General features: G+C 42.6%; 1 protein-coding gene across 2 annotated transcripts in view; it reads right to left on the bottom strand.

Moving 5' to 3' along the window:
• GALNT14 (polypeptide N-acetylgalactosaminyltransferase 14) overlaps positions 1-20,858 on the bottom strand; it is a 356,414-nt gene that overhangs the window by 54,909 nt on the left and 280,647 nt on the right. For both annotated transcript variants that reach the window (XM_054995704.1, XM_054995705.1), the window contains exons 4-5: positions 8,257-8,324; positions 7,887-7,952 (exon numbers count right to left, since the gene is read on the bottom strand). In XM_054995704.1, coding sequence (XP_054851679.1) covers positions 7,887-7,952; positions 8,257-8,324 — 134 coding nt within the window. The remainder of the gene's footprint in view (positions 1-7,886; positions 7,953-8,256; positions 8,325-20,858) is intronic.

Consider the following 20,858-nt stretch of genomic DNA (forward strand, 5'->3'; position numbering starts at 1 on the left):
TCCAAAGCATCGTGTGTTCTTTTAAAAAGACATGGTAAAGTGCATGACTAAGATCTGTTGCTTTGAGGTTGCCATCTTTCATACTGAAAGGAAAAAAGGAGCTTGTAAAATTAGCGATCAAAGCGAGACATGATGATTATGGATTGGAAAGCAGCCCAAATTAGGACAATACCCCCGCCCCAACACTACTGTTTTGCTATGACCCTGTATAACTTAGTGATTACAGAGCTGGAGTAGGAAAGAGGATATCCAGGTTCAAACTGCAAAAAGCCAGAGATCTTACCAGGTGGCCTTAGTACAGTCACGTGCTTTCACCCTAACCCACCTCACAGTGTTGTAAGGAAAACACAGAAGAGGAGGGGAGACCAAAGTATGTTACTCTGAGCTCCTGAAAGAAAGGGTTAATGGGGATGGGAGTTTGCAAAGCAGGCATAAATGTTTGTCCTCTCACAATGAGGAAGCAGTGCCTTCCCTTGGATTTGACTTCTTAATGCCATCTCTATATAAACCTGACGGGCTTCATGGCTGCAGGGCATCCTCACACAGAATTCATGATCCCTAGCTGGCTGGATTATGTAGTCAGCTTGAAGAACTAATTTCTTTAAAAACAGTTAAGTAAACCAACTTCAGGTCTTCTTGGATAACTCTTACGATCTCAACCCTTTTCGGTCTGGTTTCAAGCAGGGCTATGAAAGAGACAGCTCTGGTAGCTTTAGTAGATCACCTCTGTTTGTATTAGATGAAGGGCGTGCTTCTTTGTTGATCCTCTTGGATCTATTTGCACCCTTTGATATAACAACAACAACATTCGATTTATATACCATCCTTCAGGACAATTTAATGCCCACTCAGAGTGCTTTACAAAGTATGTTATCATTATCCCCACAACAAAACACCCTGTGAGGTGGGTGGGGCTGAGAGAGCTCCGAGAAGCTGTGACTGACCCAAGGTCACCTAGCTGGCTTCAAGTGGAGGAATGGGGAATCAAACCCGGCTCTCCAGATTAGAGTCCTGAGCTCTTAAGCACTGCACAAAACTGGCATAGTAGACCATGACATCCTGTTGAGGCAGAAGTAGGTCTCAAGTGATGTGCCTTGGACTGGTTTAAATTGTACTTCATGGAATGGACTCAGAGGGTTGCTGTGGGAGACCAGCTATCTTCAGTGTGGGAATTATCTTGCAATCTTATCCCTCATTTTATTCAAACTCTATGTAGGGAAAAAACATTCATAGCTATGGAACTGGATATCATTAATATGCAGATGACACCCAGCTTGTATCTCACTATACAAATCACCATAGGATGCAATAGAAGTCTTGAGTCATTGAGTGACAGCTGTGGTCAAATGGCTGAAAGAAAACAAATTGAAACTGACCCCAGACAAGTCAGAAGTGAAGTTGCTTGGAAAGCCAGAGCTCTTGAGGACACTGTATCCCCCACTTTTGATAAGCGTTTGCCTGACCCTTACAGGCTCAGTTAAGAAGAGCCTATGGTTTAAACTTGATCCAGCATTGCTGCTAGAAAAGGAAGTCAATTCAGCTGCAAAAAATGCCTTTTCACAACTCAGTCTAGCCTGGAAGAGGGCCCCATACCTTGACACGGCCTGATCTGGCCACCTGGATCTATGCCATAGTAACATCGAGACTCGACTAATGTAATGCATTCTACATAGGTCTCCCTTCGAAGTCAACTCAGAGGCTCCAGCTGGTGCAGAATGCCACACCCTAGTTATTATTAGGAGCTAGGCAGAGTGTGCATATTACTCTCATGGGCTAGCTGTCAGTTACTGAGCTAAATTCAAGGTTTGGGCTATTGTATACAGAGCCCTTCATGGGCTTGGTCTCATATCTATGGGGCTGCCTCTCTCCTTATGCTCTACCAGATGTGGTTCAAGAAAGCTCCAACTGTCCTGGCTTTGGGCAAACTACACAATACTGAATTGTTCAGGAGACATGTTTAAAATAGGTAATGGGGCTGTGTTGTAAAGAAATGGTTCAGAAAGCTCTTTGGTAAAGAGAGGGACTGTAGACTATACTACTTTGTACTATGTGTTGCTGCAAGTATGCTCCTACTGGGTAGTTTCCAGGTTGTTTAATATGTTATGTTAAAATTGCTTAAGTTTTGTTTTAACATTGCTTCAGCTCTGTATCAAATTTCTGCTTGTTCTGCAATCTATACCATATTGCATTGTTTACTGAATGCTCCAGCCATTGATCATATTGAATTACACTGTGTAATATACCGAGTCTCAGTGAGAAAGGTGGATTATACATACATACATACATACATACATACATACATACATACAAACAAACAAACAAACATATATAAGGTGCTGAAGAAGCTGCTGAAAAGGACAGCAAATAAGCACCAAAAAAAGGTTGCTCTGGGTCATGACAGCCCCGTAGAAATGTGGCCCGGGGAAATGCTTTCCCATGAACATTTGTTAAAATTGTTTGTCCCTGAAATGTTTGTATGGAATTTTGCAAACCAGTGTCAACTAAATGGTCATAGAGGAAAAAGTGGTGAAAAGTGATCTTTGATCCTCCATCAGAGATGAACTACCTGCTACCTGCTGCCTTGCTGCTTCTCCAGCCTCAAGCAGCCTCTGAGGACATCCATCCCAGGTAAATAAAAGCAATTCAGAACAGTAAGAGTTTATTGATCATATTCTCTCTATGGAAGGAAGATAACTTATTTAAGCAAGGAAGACCTAGCCAGGGGGCTGCAGGCCCATATACACAGGCTGCTGTTGCGCTCATGGCTATTCAGCATCTTGCACAGATGTCATTGCTGAGAAGCTCAGTGTGGGGGCTGTTTGCTTTGATTTCCATGATCAACCCCCGCAAAGGATAGTATCATATATTTTACTGCCTCAAATATTCCACTGACTTAAAGGAAGATTGACAATGTTCTGTGCCTTTTTTATCTCACAATTGGCAGAGGGGAAGAACTGTACCTCCTGTTCGAATGCTTCTAAGCTGATAATAACTGAGGTTGGTTTGAATGGGACCCCCCCACACACACACACACTGACTGCTTAGGTTTATTTAAACCTAAAACAAAGCATAAGCACATAACATGCCAAACAATGCAAAAAGTACACAGTAGGAGCATACTTACACCGATAGACAGTACACAGTATTATTGTCCTGTCTCTATCCTTTACCAAAGCATCTTTCCGAACCATCCCATTACAGTTCAGCCCTAATTGGTGGTGAAGAGTGCCCTGGCAACCTCTGCCGGGTTTTTCAAGATGCTTTGCCAGTGTCCACCTCTGCATAGCAATTTGGTCTTCCTTGGAGGTCTCCTGTCCAATTACTAAACAAAGCCAACTCTGCTTAGCTTCTGAGATGTGACAAAATCAGGCTTGCCTGTGCTATTCAGGTCAGAAGACAGCCCCAATTACGTGTAAAAAAAAGCCCTCCTGAATAACTCAGTTTTGCACAGTTTGCAGAAAGCCAGGAGACTGGTAGTGTTCCTAACATCTTCAGGCAGGCCATTCCATAAGGTGGGGGCCACAAAAGAGAATGGGTATATAGGTAACTGTTGCCCTTTTGCAGAGTGGCACCTGCAGAAGGCCCTGATCACCTGGACGAAACTGTCTTGGTGGAGCACAGGGAAGAGATTTTAAATTGTCTCTATAAATATAAGTAAGCAATACACATAGGCAATTGAGTTCTTATTGATTTATTTTATTCAAGGCACACTTTAAAGTGATAACATTTACCACTTTCAATGTACTCCTCTAATTTTTGTTAAAGTGGCATTATGATCATATGTTATTTTCCCACTGGTTCAAACATGATTTTTTCAGTTGGTGACCAACCTGTAAATGACCAAAAGCATAATAGTTTTTGACTGCTTTCACAACTTGGATGATACACTTTCAGACTAGCAATAATCTGCAACTGGGTTTTCCTATGTGAAACAGGCAATTCAACTTGAAAACCATTGCTAAAGTGCATTGAAAGTGCATTATCCGACGTGTGTGCGAAAGAACCTCTTCACAATACTCATGTGAGATCTATTACTCTTACTTAGGGCCAAGCTACAAGTGACGGATGACACTTGAATGGCAAGTGGATTGAGTGGAGGGCAAGTGAACAGGTAGAAATACACTTGCTGTTCAAGTGTTGTAGCTTGGCCCTTAGATGTTGGTGCTCGAGGAGAGAGAAGGAGATGTTCAGGATAGTCAACATGTTTTGCTTACGCTGCTTTGATTATAGCCATAAATATTTTAAAATAACACTAATATAGCACCTTGAGTATTCACATGCATTATTTTGTTGCAGTCCTTACAACAGTACAATATTATCACCAGCCCCATATTGGGGATGGGAGAGGAAACAGCGTGTTTAAGGTCACTGAGAGAGATTGTGGAAAGGTGAGATTTGAACCACAGTGAGATAAAGTGAAGAGCCAGCTGTCACTTTATGGTATCATTGCTCCTGGGTGGTGGGTGTGTGAGGAGGGGCTGCCTGAGAACCAGCTAGTTCTCTCAGGAGGGAAGTTCTGTTGCACCCACGTCAAAACAGACATACCCTTTGATCTTCAGTTACCTTGCTAATGAGCAAAAGGATTCCCTGGGCTTTTGGGGTCCAGAACCTTAAGAGCAGATTGCGTAATTTGTCTGAGAGCCCCCATGGGATACCTCCTCAAAGAGTGCTGTTCCTTTGTGTGTGTGAGAGAGAGAGTCTGAGTGGATGTGTGTGTGTGAGGCTCTCACCCATCAGTTCCCATTGGGGCTGATGTCCAAAAACTGAATGTTCCTTTTAGCAAATATTTTTCATTCTCCTGTAACTTTAGTTTCTGTTTGTATTTTACTGTAGAGTAGTGGCTGTAACAAAGTTATTTAGTACAGGTCATTGCAATGATTCTTCTAACATGTCCCGACTTTGAAGCCAGGGCAACTCAACCGTCCTTGGAGCAGTTGTTCTCCCAGGCAACTGCCCTGATGCAAGGAGGGACTCCCAAGGTATGAGGAGTAAAACATCCAGAGGTGGTAGCAGGCAAGAAGAGAGAGCAAGAGAGAGGGGGACCCCAGTGCCTTTCTTAAAAAATTGCTGGGGAGAGAGAAGAGCATATGCCTTCTCAACCTCAGCTTCCCAGGCAGAGGCACCATACCAGAAAGAAAGAGAAAGCCTCCCTGGTCAGCTGAGCAGGGAAGGACGTGACACACAAGCTTTCTGATAACATAACTCAATCTCTTAATCACCGTGCTACAGAAACTTTTTTTGAACCCAAACTCATTTATACAATGGACTATTGCACTATTACAAAGCAGCCATGCAGTTTGCCAGTCTCAAATAGCTGAGGAGAATAGAATTACTGTACTTAAATCAGACCTTCATCCCCCCGCCCCCGCCATTGGTCTCTTCCTACTGCTGCCACCACCATTTTGCTTCATACTTTTTCTCTATCCCTATTGATATCCTGATCTCCACTGCTGTCTATAATCCAGGAACCAGAATTCCACACAGGTTGAGTACATGCTGTCTTCCTCAATCACCCCAGGGTTGTATCTACACGCTGTTGGCTATTGTGGTATCATTGCATTGTATCAGTTGTTTGCAGTTGTATTTTTTGCAAGTGTGGACAAGTGAACCCAACTGCAAATGACTGCTACAACACACGGGCAAAATATCTCACAAGGTGTGGATGCAACTTAGACTTTAAAAAGGAGAGCTCTCCAAAGCTTATCTAATAGTTAGTTTGGGTTTCCAAGACTTCTCTGAGAACTTTGGGAGGCAGGGGAATCCAAGTCTTTCTACAGGTCTTCAGGAAAAGGCAAGAGAAACCAAGCCTGGATAGCTCATCCCCAGAATTCACAACTAGTTCTTCAACCTATCTCCAGCAAACTTAACTTGAAAAATGAGGACGTCATGGGAAAAGTTCATAATGGTACATAATTGCTGCCAATCCAGCTTCATTTCCCCAAGCAAGCTAACCCTTATGATCCTATTTATATTATAATGGTCATATAACCAGCCCTACTAGCGAGCGGTGCTGTTTCACATCTAAGTTTACTCCATATGGGGGATTCTAATTGTCATTATGTGTTCTAAGAGATTTGGCTGCTTAACTGTAGTGCTGGTTCTTAAGATCTGTGCTGAAAGCTGTACTGAGGACCACTTGGAAACCTTTTATTAAAGCCTGTTCCTTAACAAGCGCATTACAGTATCTTGCTAGTGAGTTTTCACTCAGAGTTCTCTATTTGCAGCGCATATAATAAAGATGTAAAACCTCCTGGAATCCATCTCTGTGGAGCAAAGAGACCTTTCTTGGACAACTGCATTTGTTACAGGGAACTGCTCACACAAGAGACTTGTGTTATGCAGAGAGGTGTGTATAATTTATGATAAACTGAAGGTTTCCCACATCCAGCATAACACACTTAGTGCAAAGTTTAAATAAATGTGTGTTAACCCAGATCCACCTATTATAAAGTCTAGAGTTAGAAAGAGAACATACGTACATCTTTCTGGGCTTTCTACCCAGATTACAGGGCTGTGTTGTAAGAAGTAGGTCAGAAAGATGCATTGGTTGGGACAGGGAATATACACTACTCTGTTGGGTACTGCCTGCTGATATAGACATATACCTGCAAGGAAGCCTAAACATGCCATGAAAATTAGTTATGCTTTGTTTCATAAAGATTTCATCTCTGTGCTTGGCTTTGCTTGTTTTCCAAATTTTTTGCTACCATACCATATTGTATCTCTTTTTACGGAATGTTCTGTTGTTCATTATTGTACTTTGCTCAGTGAATGTTCTAGCTTTTGATTACATTGCACTGTGTAAGCTTCCTTGGATCTCAGTGAAAAAGTTGGACTATAAATAAATAACAACAACAATAATAATAATCTACATTTCTCTCTCAAAAAAGAGGAGTGAATGTGTTTTCATCTAGTTATTTATATCTCAATTTTCTCCTTAGTTGGAAACTCAAAGTGACTTAAAACATTGTTCTCCCCTCACAAGTTCCTCACAACAATGACCCTGTGAAGCAGGCCAGGCTGACAGCTTGTAACAGGCCCAAGGTCACCCAGTGAGCTTCCATGGCAGAGGTGAGGATTCAAACCTGGGTCTCTCTGGATTCTAGTCTGCCACTCTATCCACTACACCACTGCCACTGTTGGTTTGAGGAAACAGTCCCAGGGAGCAACAGATAGGTGGTAGGCAGAGCAGTTATCCCAAGTCAGCAGTGGCAAGAGGAGGAGATGTGGTGGTGGTGGTCTCAGCTGTAGACAAAGAGAGCAGAAGAAGACTAACCATGCCGAAGAGATTGATCAGATTGGGGTTAAGGCCAATGACTTTGCATAGTTTTACTTGTGACATTAACCACAAAAATCACCCATCAACTCAGACTTTCCTTAGTAGGGAACAGACTTCAGACTAGTGAATAATTAGGGTGCCCTTTATCTGCTGTACAGAAGGAAATGGCAGGAGCATCAGCATACCTCTATGATGCCAAGCAATACGCTCAAATTAATATGAGGATTCAACATAGTTTTAAATTGGCTCTTATGCAAAATGATTTAAGGAAGTGACATTTTGTTTTACATCCTTGGCCCGGACAGGTCAGGAAATTATCTCAAAGGAGTATGTTTTGTATTGTTTGATGCTATCATTAAAAAAACCTGTTTATGAAGAAATAGAGATGATGCAGTTGTTACAAGCTTTCTAAAAAGGATGAAATATTCAAAGTGAACTGGGTGGCTGAAACAATGTCGGCTCCTAAAGCTCTGCCTGTGGTAAGAGTACAAAGGAGAACATGAACTAGGCCTGCTACAACCACAGCACCCCAATATGGCCACTTCCCTTCACTTGTTTTGCAATTCCCCTTCTTCCTGCCCTTTTTGATTGACCACCAAGCTCTTACCTTCTCTCTGTCTGTTGCGTAGACATTTCACCTTAGGTAGCTTGACCAGCAAATGGCAATCATCCGCTGTGGAAACACAAGCAGAGAGCCATGTACGTTTTTATTACTTTCATGGGCTTTCAGGACAGATAATTAGTGAGAGGAAAGTGGGATAAGCATTAAAGAATTTGACAATGTACACCAAATTCAAAACATCAAGAGAGCCAGCAAATAAGGCCAAACAGGACAGCATCTTCTTTTATTCTTGGCATCCTCATTTCTTCAGTTTCACCAAGTTCACCCCCAGCACGTGGGGTTCTTTCTCTGCACACACAAACACACCATTTCCCCTCGCTCCTTCCCATTTTCAAACCCAAGGCAGCTTACTTACGATCATCACTGAAGTCGTCCACCAATATGATTTCATGGACTAGATGCACAGGGGTTCGGTTCAGAACACTGGGAAATCAAAAGAGAAAATAAATGCCAGAAGGAGAACACAAATATTGCCAAGATCACCACAAGACTAATGCTTCTAACTCCACACCACCTGGGGTGATTCAATAGGATCTGCTGCTCCAGAAAATCAAAAACCACCAAGAAGTACAGAAAAAGTATCATGTCTATCCCTAGACAACATTGGTTTCTCACCTTCCTTCAGAGCATTACTGTTTAGGGCAATTCCTTCTAGCAAAGGGGCAGTTCCTTCTAGTTAAATCTAACCACCAAAGAGAAGAAAAGGTCCAGAATGCTCATGGCTGACCAAACCTCTAGAAAGCATTCTGAAATCGTCACTGAAACTGACCAGAGCAAGTCTATGGTCTATGAAATCCAGGGCACCTCAGAATTTAGGAGAGCAATTTTATTTGCAAAATTAAGCTTGGAAATAGTGGTCCATGTTTTCTTCTGTCATCTGTGCTCTTGCCATTATTCCAGTTGTTTCATAGTCTGAAGCTCCTCCGTAAACCAAGAGGGCACTGGCCACAAAGCCATGATTTGGGCAGCTAGAAATTACTTTGCATGTCAGTAGTATTTTATAAAAAAAATGGAACCAGTGTGATGTGGTGGTTACAGTGTAACAGTGCAATCCTAGTAAGAGTAACTCCAGCCTAAGCCCATTGAAGTCAATGGGCTTAATACAGAGGAAATATGGATTCAAATCCTTACAAATCCATTCAATTCTCCTTCCTAATCTACATCACAGGGCTGTCAGGAAGACAAAAAGGAGAGACCATTCATTGTCATTTTGAGTTCCCTGGAAGAAGGGCAGGATAAAAATGCAATGTTAAAATTCACTAGGGAAAAATATGGCAAAGTTGCTCAATCAGTTCCCTGGGAAAATTCCGCAATATAGAGGGCTGACAAAGCAATGCTTATACTTTATGGGCACATATACATGTTCTTGTGGCTGTCAACATTAAGACAGAAGTAATATCAGAAAGCACATGAAAGAAAACGTTGTTTACAAATGGAATGACCTTTGTAACTAGTGGGAATGTCAACATTAGGAAAGGGCCATTTCTGCAGAGACCAAGATGTTGCTGATGTTTTTATTAATAAGGTGCTAGGACCATTGTAATTGTGAATCCTTAACTTACAGATTTGGCCAGATTTGCTTTTAGTCAGCAGATTGCCTACCTAATTAAAATAAATATTTCAGTATGGATGCCAGCATCAAGATATTTAGCAAAGATAAAGAGCTTCCATTCTTTAAATAGCATTGACAAATTGTTCATTGTCCAGAAAAACAATCTTCAGTTTTTTGCTGAAATATAAGAAAGATGCCATTTGCCACCCTTTCAGGACAGCTCCAATAAAAAATAGTTGAAAAATTATCATTGCAATTGGCATTTAATGAGCACAATAAGTTAATAATGGTGGTTAATTAATGCTTTCCTTACCAAAGTTAACATATAGAATCAAAACCTTACTGTTACTTCACCACAAAGTAACAGTGGAATTAACTATAAATCTAGATTTGAGAACTTTTACTCAGTGCAGTTACCCACAGATAAGCTCTCCGTTATACTTCTCCTTTATACTGAAGCAAACCACTTCAGTACATATTTCAACTATAAGCACACAATGCACTTTGGCTGTGTTAGCTTCCACATCTAGTCTAACTGCCTCTGTTCCTTAATCCCCTCCTGGTAAGAGATAGGGTTGCCAGCCTCCAGGTAGTGGGGAACAACAAACCAGGGCTCAAAACAGTCAAGACCAAAGTATAATTCAATTTTACGTATTATAAAGTGCAAAAGTGCTACAATTTCATATATACATACAAGGAATTATACAATACAATTCAAAGGTGCATAAATACAGCGTCCAATTATTAATCAATGTAGAAAAAATACAAATCTTCAGTTGTCCGGAAAAAATCCAACAATTAAAGTGCAAATGCTACAATTAATAAGGAGAAATCGGTAGGTGGGAGATTGTGCCAACGAGATTATACAATAACAGTCCATGAAGTCAAATATATACAGAAAAAACGCCGACGGGGATTTGCAGGCAAATATCATTAACCCGTTTCGTGAGTACCACTCCTCACTTCCTCCTGGGCGTAAAACATTTCGGACTGGACATACTGCAAGGAAAAAATAAACAATAAACACTATCCACAAACTTGCTTATAGCGGTTCACAGTTATAAGAAAAAACTTACAGTATGTAGTAAGCACAAGAACAAACTCTCCCACCGTTTCTCCAAACGCGTAATTCACGGACATGTGACAAAGGGAAGGACCACTGCTATATATATCCACAACAGGGAGGGGCCAAAAAATGTAATGGAGGATCCTTGCAAGGGTCCCAAAACTTACAAAAAGCATGAGAAATCAATCTCCGAATTTAAGCCATTTGGTGACAAGGAGTTTAAACAGAAAATCCATTTAGATTCCAAACGTAACAGCAATTTCGTCTGATCCAAAGCAAAAGGGCAGTCTAAGGTGTCAATTACCGAGACTTTAAAGTCATTCGGAAGATGTTTCTGCTCATAAAAGTGGGTAACAAGGGGTGCCTCCCACACTAGATTCCTAATTCTAGACAGGTAAGTTTTTTCCTTATTAATTGTAGCATTTGCACTTTAATTGTTGGATTTTTTCCGGACAACTGAAGATTTGTATTTTTTCTACATTGATTAATAATTGGACGCTGTATTTATGCACCTTTGAATTGTATTGTATAATTCCTTGTATGTATATATGAAATTGTAGCACTTTTGCACTTTATAATACGTAAAATTGAATTATACTTTGGTCTTGACTGTTTTGAGCCCTGGTTTGTTGTTCCCTATATCTGTGTACCAGGGTTGCCCTTAGTAGCTTTAGCCTCCAGGTAGTGGCTGGAGATCTCAAAGAATTACAACTGGTCTCCAGGCCACAGAGATCAGTTCATCTGGAGAAAATGGCTACTTCAGGGGGTGGACTCTATGGAATTATGCCATGCCAAGGTCTTTTCCCTCCCCAAACCCCACTTTCTCCAGGTTTCTCCAGGTTTCATGCCCCAGATCTCCAGGAATTTCCCAACTTAGAACTGGCAACCCTAGTAAGAGAGTAAATGGTAAAACATCAATGTAAACCAGTTGTCCAAATTAGACTTTGCTGGACTACCTCCCCAACCTATTTCTATCAGCAAGCAAAACTTTCTTTTGATAGGAAAATCTTTTCCATTGGATGGCATCTCTTTGCTCTGCTCGGCTGGTCTTGTCCACAACAGACAGTGAATTTACTAGACATGTGTGAGAATGTGTAGCTATTTGTTTTCTAGAGGTTCTGAGTAGGTCATATTTGTAGGTATTTGATTCCTGTACCTAGGAATGTTGTACCAATATGCCATATTTCCAACTGCAAAACTCTCCATTCTCTCACAGTATTCAAACCAGTTTGGTGTAGTGGTTAAGAGAGCGGGACTCTAATCTGGAGAGCCGTGTTTGCTTCTCCACTCCTCCACTTGAAGCCAGCTGGGTGACCTTGGGCTAGTTGCAGCTCTCTGGAGCTCTCTTAGCCCCACCCACCTCACAGGGTGATTGTTGTGGGGTAATAATAGCATACTTTGTAAACCGCTCTGAGTGGGCATTAAGTTGTTGTGAAGGACGGTGTATAAATTGAACGTTTATTATTGTTGTTGTTGTTGTTGTTATAAAAAACCTGGCCATCGTTGCCCCACCCCCATTGCTACTGTAAGCAGTTAAGGATGATGTCATACACTAAGAAAAGGAAACCCTGGCTGCTACTCAGTCTGCACAACAGCCAACCTGGTTCTTTGAAAAGTGAATGTGTTACACACATTTGTAAATGTATTGGTTCCCGTCAATGGTCTTTACCCTGTTTCTGTCTTCCTGTCATTACTGCATTTAAATACATTTGATTTATATACCGCCCTTCAGGACAGCTTAATGTCCACTCAGAGCGGTTTACAAAGTATGTTATTATTACCCCACAACAATCACCCTGTGAGGTGGGTGGGGCTAAGAGAGCTTCAGAGAGCTGTGACTAGCCCAAGGTCACCCAGCTGGCTTCAAGAGGAGGAGTGGGGAATCAAACCCGGCTCTCCAGATTAGAGTCCTGTGCTCTTAACCACTACACCAAACTGGCTTTTATCAAGACAACCAATATGGTTTATGATTTAAATACTGAAAAGATAAAACAATAAATGCTCTTTCAACTATAGGTTGTCAGGAGGTGATGAAATGAAGTCCCTGGCCTGGGTATCCCCTGTCTTGTCTTCTCTTCAGGACACAGGTCTTGAAGTAGGGTGACAAAGGTCATGCCTCAGCTGGCCTCCCTCAAGTCCATGGCTGTTCCACCAGAAGCTGATCCTACAGGGCTCCCTGATGTGTTTTTCTCCTCTCTTGCCTTCCCCTCAGGGCACAAAGCTGTTAAATTGTGATAGCCCTTAGCAGGGCTTTTTTCTGGGAAAAGAGGTGGTAGAACTCAGTGGGTTGCCAGCACAAGGGGCAACTTTTGGCGGGAGGTAGTGCCCCTGGTACCACATGCACGTGCACAAAGTGTGTGCACACTCCCAGGAGTGCACAATGATGTCACTTTGGGTCAGCTGGAACAAGGCGGGAGTTTTTTAAAGTTTAAGTTGCCCTTGGCGAAAATGGTCGCATGGCTGGTAGCCCCGCCCAGACAGAGGGGAGTTTAGATTGCCCTCTGTCTGGAGATCAGGGGGCGGGGCCACCAGCCATGTGACTATTTTCAAGAAGTGCCAGAACTCCGTTCCACCACATTCCAGCTGAAAAAAGGCCCTGGCCCTTAGACATGCATCTAAAACAGGTATGTCTGAAGTACCCATTGAATTTTCACATTGATGAGTTAGTAAGGAAGAATGAGTTTATATGCTGTGCCCTGTTATTTGCAAAGGTGGAAGAATACTGACCCCCTTATCCTATTTTGCTTTTTGAAAAAATAGGTTTTAAACAGGTTGGCCAGCATAAGTTTTCAAATGCCAGTGACTTATTAAAGGCATACTAAGAAAAACAGCTGGCTTACCATATTTTTACACAGGCTCATGTTTATTCTTCTCTTTTTTCCCTCTCTCTTGCATGTGTGCATGCACACACAGAGAGCATGAGATTTAGATGTGCCTTTCTCACTTGTCAAGTTTTCTTTTAATTATTATTAATAATAGGTTTGTTGGTTCTGAGGGCTTTTTGTTTTTTAAAGAAAACCAAGTGTAGGAGCTGAGTTCAGCAAATTACTGCAACTGTGTATGTCGGTAGATGGAGACGGGAGAGCAATATCATGCTTGGTGGAATATTTAACAGGCGCTGATTGCCTGGAAACCAAAATAGGTAAAAATGGAAGGAAAAAAAACTCCACGTTAATGAATCAGTAGAATTAATTTAGAAACAATAACCTTGTGAATATGTTCTTGTATGCTGATTGTGTGTGTACAGTTGAAAGTGATCTGAGAGTGGATAAGTTAGTGGTTTCCTAAACAGAAAGGTATGGCATCTAATTACTGATATCAAGGGCATGGTGACCGAGGCTCAGCTTTGTTAGCTGGTCATATGGAGGTGTATATACGTATCCCACTGTGTTCTACCACCTCTAGTCAAGTGATTCCAGAAAATGATCCATTGTAAGATACAAAGACACTGTGAAAGCTAACGTCAAAGTATACATAAGAGGTCTGCTGCACCAAACAGTGATGGATGCGCCATCAGGCCTTATTGGTGTTTGAAACCAACTTATTCTCTACAGGGCAAAGGAACGTGTCATAAAGTCAGCAATATGAACTTCATCTCTTACACTAATATCCAACTCATATATTTTTAGTATATGTAAAAATCTGGATAGATTTTTAGATCATAGAAGAACCCAGGAAGCAAGATGACAATGGCTGTATAGCCATCTATCATCTATCATTTATTCTTTTATCATGCCCCTTCTTCAAGGAGCTCAGGGTGCAATGCATGGTTCTCCCATACCTATTTTATCCTCACAACAACCCTGTAAAATAGATTGGTGTGAGAAGGAATGACTGGCCAAGTATTACCTAATGAGCTTCATGGCTGACTAGAGATTTGAGCCCAAATCTTCCTAATATGACCCTCTAACCACTGCACCATATTGGTTCATCATGAAATGGAGGGAAGGGAAGAACAGTAGATTCTACCTATATACACTGCCGATGCCAGGGTTTCTGGCGCCTGCAGCCACCCCCACGTGCGCGCGCGCCCAGACTGCGTGATGATGTCACCACGTGATGACATCATCACACAGCAAAGCCGGGCCCATTGGCTGGCAGGTGGCTGGGGTGGCGTGCAGAGGCTGCCCACACTCTGCATGCCGCCACAGCCGCCGGCTGTGCCTGGCCCATGGCTGCTGCGCCTGGCCGGGGGCGTGTGGCAGCAGCAGCAGCAGCAGCAGCGCAAGGCAGGCTGCAGCAGCTGCGAGCCAGCCATGCCAGCTCCGTGGCACATGCCTCCACCCCTGGCACCCCTCCAGCACCCCCTCTGACGCCCCAGCACCCGTGGCACCCTCCTCACTGCCTCAATGGTGGCGCCGGCCCTGCCTATATAACCATACTCAGCTGATTATTTCCCTCGCACCCCTATCAGGGAATGTTCTGCACATGTCCTTTGCATTGCATAAAAGGAGCACCAAAGAGAATGGGGACAGCCTGTGTTGCTGAAAGTGAATACATACTGAAAACACTTAGCTGGGTGAATGAAGTAAGCCTAGATATTCTTTCAGAATAGTATGTCAGATACATTGTAAACAAGTAGCTTTTATTTTTGAATTTAAACACACAACCAAAAACACTTCCTCCCCCCATCTCCAGACCGTATTTCACTTGACCTCTGAATACAACATGGAAGGGGTGGGATTCCACCCCTTTCAGTCTCTGAATGAGGTGGCATATTTCCATATGCCAAAGCAGGGATTGGTGAGAAAGCACTCTGCTGAGCCTTATGAGGAACTAATATGCATGCTTGTACATGTCCTACATGTTCTGACCTCTTGGAATTACAATGGCTCTCTTCAATATTCCATAAAGTACTTTTAAAAATTCAGCTCAAACTTTCCAATTATGCAGATGTTTCTTCAGCTTTGATTTTGTTTGTGTGTGGGTGGGTGCCTTCATTTGGCTTTGATACACCTAAAACACAACATATTTGATATGCACTCTTTGAAGCATCTCAGCTTTTAAAAATAAATTACCAGTGCCTCTATCAAAAGGAATACTAAAGAGTCAAGAACCAAAATCTATGAGAAGAATTTTTATGGTCACTTGTAGCTGTGCTGATTCTTTCTCTCTCTGCAGAAAACAAAGCAAGAGAGTTTGACTCAGGATTTAATTATACTTTAACAAATCCAATCAAGAGTTTACTGAACCTATTTGTACTTCACCTATTTCCTGTCAGCTTATTCTGGAAAATGTCCCCAAATAGCTGTTCTTTGCCGTATGCCACCAGCAGCCCAACCCTATTCTGCCATTTCAGTTACTGGTTTCCAACTGTGAGGAAAGCTGGGCAGGGACCCACCTGCCCTGAAAATCCTTAATTTCACCCTTACTAAGAAAACCTGTGTTCACTTTACAACAAAAGGTTTTTTAGATCCCAACAAGGTCAATAGCTGCCCCATCCAGGAACAGACTTCAGAAAAAATAGTGAAAAATAATCACATCAAGGAGCATATGAACATCATGTACGAACCCAAGACAAAACTGAATCAGACCATTAGTTCATCTAGCACAATACAGTTTGAATAACCAGCAATGGTTCCTTAAAGTCTCTGGCATAGTTCTGTTTCTGTTCTGCTTACTGATGGGTTATCCCTCTCAAGATAACTCAGAACTGGCCTAACTGAGCAGGCAAAACAGCTCTTTTGTAGGGCCCAAATGCAAGAGTCCTCTCCTTTTTTCATATTTTATTTTATTTTTATAGCCCACCTTTCTCAGTGAATCTAAAGGCAGATTACTAGACATGGGCATGAATCGAAACACAAACCAAATTTCGTGATGAATCGGGCTGATTCATGTATCACGAAAACACATTTCATGGGGCTGCATTTGTCACGAAATCTATGACTTTGGGGGCCAATTTGATCGATTCGTGAATGCTTTGAGATGCCAGACAGGCTGACACCGATCCATTGATTCTCTTGGCAACATAGGCCTGGAATATTTGCAGACCTTTTGTTTCCATGGGAACCCCAATCTTAGCCCACATAACCTTGATAGGCAGCTCTCCCTGCCAACCTGCGATCTCCCATTCTGTTCTATGATAGCAACAAGCAGGGGGGAGATGGGCTTTCTGTAGCCATGGGAACACCAATCTCATCCCTTCAAACCCTGTTAAGCAGGTCTGTCTGCCAACTAGAGAGCTCCTGTTCAGCTCTATGTGAGTGTTTCTTATATAAGGCACAGCTCTGTGCCTCCTGCTTTCAGTTCCAGTAGATAGAGGGAGGAGCTGTTGCTGGGATTTGGAATGTGAGAGAGTGGATTTGGGAGCTTTTGGCTGAATATGCTGATGCTTCAAAAGAGACTGAAAAGCCTTATTTTCTGCTCTTGTTCTTGCTGGGAAGGTTGTTGGGTGAGGGTGCCTTTTTTCGTCCACTCCACCTCACCCCAGCCCAGTCTCAGGGCATTGCCTGGCTCCTGGGCATAGCTTGACTCCCTGTAAGTTTGGCATCTCTGGGTATGAAGGGGGCCATTCTAGGACCCCGGGATCTGACAAATCATGAACCTATCTAATTGTTTCATGAAACGGAACAATTTTGTGAAAGTTTGTGGTTCGTGAAATGCAACAAACCACGAAACTCAGGGTACGTTTTTTCTCCATTTCATACCCATCTCTACAGATTAGCCAATGTAAGTCAATACAAACTACAGCTGGAATAGCCCATAAACAATGCAATAGGTTACAGCAACAGTTGGCACACAGCAGTACAGTCTGGAGTCCCTAACCCTTTTCCAAACCTCCTATCTGAACCATTTCCTTACAGTATAGCCCTCCTACCTGTGTAAAAAAGCCCTCCTAAGTAATTCAGTTTTGCATAGTAAGCAGAAAGCCTGGACAGTCGGAGCCATTCTAACCTCATCTGGCAGGCCATTTCACAAGGTGGGGGCCACAACAGAGAATGTGCAGGTATGGGCAGTTGTTGATTTTGCCCATTTGCAGAGTAGCACATGCAGAAGGCCCTGCTCAGATGGGCAAAGCTGCCATGGCAGAGCACAGAGAGAGAGAGGCAGTCCCATAGATATGAGGGACGAAGGCCATGAATGGCTTTGTATGTGACAGCCAATACCTTGAGCAGAGCAAGGTACCTGATGGAAAGACAATGGGGTGACTGCAGAACTGGAGTAATATGCATGCACTGCCTGATTCCTGATGATAACCAAACTGAGCTGTAGTGTTTTGCACTTACTAGGGGCAGCTGCTGGTGATGGTGGTTGGACAGCCAGTGGGCCAGTGGCATGGATGGACGGTGTCTCTCCTTCTTTGTCTGAAGTGCTGGGAAACAATGTGGAAGCTAACAGCCCACAGTCACTGCCACAATGGAGGAAAAGAGGGTCAATTTCTCCAGACTCAGACACACAATCCAAGCCAGAACAGAATTTGGAGATGTAACGCTCACCTTTAGTGATGATGAGACCTCAGAGAATATGAGTTCCAGTGGCATCTCTAGCTCTGCTACCCAAGATCCTTTCAACTGTAGATTCCAAAGCTAGACCTGAGCTCTTGAGCATTCAAAACATGTATTCTATCACTAAGTGATGGTTTCTCCCCTTAAATACCAGAGTGGGAAGAAAGGCATCTTCCTGCCCTGGGAAAGCTCTTCAGATAGCTTAGCTGGAACACTATTACAGCAGAACTGCTAACAGATGACATCTTACTGAGGTATATAGGCTATAGTATTCCAAGGTATCCAGACATGCAACAAAGCAGCCCATGTCCTCTAAGACAGCATTTCCTAACCTGTGAGTCACAACAATACCTGTGAAACTAGGTCTCGGGCTTTTGCAGTTTTATTGATTTGTTTATGCTCTGGGGTTTTTTTTAAAGTGGGTTACCATACCACATACACTAGGATTTGTGATTCACCATATTAAAAAGGTTAGCAGCCACTGCTCTGAGGGGCTCAAAGCTTATTTAAATGCTTAGAAAAAACATATGGCACAGCTAACTGGAATGGTGTCACTGCAGAATAAGATACAGGAATGCATGTCTGAAAGCATTCCCAGATCTCATATATAAAAAAACTCCTTACACAAGGAAAGTAGATTAACAGGGAGAAAAGTCTTTCTTCCTACTGTGCTTCTACCATGACCCTAGATTTACATGTCCTGGGAGCACTGGATTTGGGAAAGCATTCAATCACACAACATCCAAAAAGTATCCTGAAGGGGTACAGTCTTAGCAGTACTATACTATGTCTTTTAGATGAATACCTGAACTGGTATCCAGCTAATTTCTGATAAACAGATGGACTGACTTGCCAGACAGACCCATACACACTCCTGCTCAAAATAAAAAAAACACCTGTAACAAAAGAAAGGCTAGAGTACTTGTGAATGCTGTAAAGTATAGACTAACACTGAAAGAAAACAGAGAGAAAGAGATTCCTGCTGCATGAAGTTCATGGGTGTTAGGAACCAACCCTCCCTCACACTGAAAGGGCAGTTTGTGAATATGGCAATATCATAAACCCTTCTTCTCATGTGCTCCAAGCACACAGCACATTGCCTGGCTAGGCAGAACAGTTCCTGATCTGGCTGGAAGGGAAAATCACTAGAGCCTTCTTACTGCCGTGAAGTGCTGTTCATTCAATCTGCTACTCTCTATGGATGCCCTCCACTCCTCCTAGACTGGTAAATATCACCCTCCTTCAAATCTCTCTCACACTTCCTCCCTGCTTTCTAGTTAGCTCTGTGCACATGTTGTGTGTGTTCTCTTGTGTGTTTGTTTTTGCTACCCCTTTAATAAAACCATTTCTGTTGAACACCCACCTGGTTCTTTCGGAGTTTTCAAGGGAACGATCCTGGTATACTTTGGTGGAGATCCTGCTAGTTATCACTTCTTGCTGTGTCTCTTTGTATGCTAATCCCCCCAACTCACAAGAAGACCCTCCATTTGGGTAATATGAAAGGTTGAATATGTGCCTCTGCTTTCTAGATGGCCTTTGACGAGTCTTATACTTAGAAGCTGTAAGTTTTAGTGCCATGGTTCTGTTTTTGTTTTTATTGCTCCTTTTGCTTTTTATAATGTCTATCACTTCTTAGATTTGATCTGAGTGGTTTTATGTATTGGTTTTTATTAGAAGGCTGCACTGAAAAAAATCATTTTCATATCCAGGGTTTCCAAACACTGTTCTGTTATTGGTTTTTGGGAGATGAGTGTTGCCGGTTCTAATACATTCTGTTTTAATTTTTTTCATTACCATGAGTTTTGGACCCATTCTTTGCAATGAGGGCTCCAAGGCTCTTTGGGGTAGCTGCTTTTGCAGTTAACAGTACTCTAATCATCAGAACACAGTCCTCCCTCTAAACCACTGACCCACTGAGTTTGACGGCTCATAACAGGGTTTGGTGTTTGTGGGCCCCAAAGAATGCTTGGGAGAAAATGTCGAGGCAAGTGTTGGGCTGCTGTGCATGCACACACTGTTCCTTTGTGGGGGGGCGGGATTTGGAAAATGAGCCGAGGCTGTATTCATGCTCAACCCAAAACCGCATCAACCAGTCCCCCTCCTAGTCTAATCCATTGATCCACTGAGTTTTTCCTCAGGCACAATAACAACACACACAGTGACACAAAAATGAGCCCCAAAGAAGGCAAGTGTTGGCAGATGCACATTGGCTGGCAAAGTGGTGGCAGCAGCAGACTTTTGCCCAAGCTGGAGAACACTCCAACCAGTGCAGCACAGCAATGGCATTAAATAAAAACATGTTTTATGTTCCCTTTTTACCTTTGCCAAGGGATGATTGATGATAGTTCTAAACCAATCAATTATTCTTACCTTTGCATCATTCTGTTGCATGTTACTGCCATTTTTCCTTGTGCCTTGCAGTTTCATTCCCATGATGATCCCATGGTTCACTGCAAAATAGGGTGTGCTTGCCATAATTGCCACCAATCCCCATTGCCCAAGTGCAGGCAGGCAGATGGCATGACAACTCCCACCCACCCAAACAGATCCACGTTTTTCCATAAATTTTTGTTTTGATGTGCATGCCAGCCAGGCAGGGCAGATTAGGCCAATGGCTCACAAGCAGATTATAGGAGAATTGGGTTTTTGAAAACAATGTTTTGGCAGAAGCTGGATGGGTGTGTGTGTTGCAGAAACCTGAAGAGAAAACTACATTGCTTGATGCATAGGTGAGAACTGTGAACTAGCTGAGGTTTCATTAGGGTACACGATTGCTGTTTACACAGAGAGAAACAGTCACAAAAGACTAGATTGAAGTCTTCTGCAGCTTTTTTTCAAGTTAGATTGACCAAACAGACTACTTTTCACCCCTCCCAGTGTTACTATTCCATCCT

This window comes from Eublepharis macularius, chromosome 1 (assembly GCF_028583425.1).
Source record: "Eublepharis macularius isolate TG4126 chromosome 1, MPM_Emac_v1.0, whole genome shotgun sequence".
Lineage (NCBI taxonomy): Eukaryota > Metazoa > Chordata > Lepidosauria > Squamata > Eublepharidae > Eublepharis > Eublepharis macularius.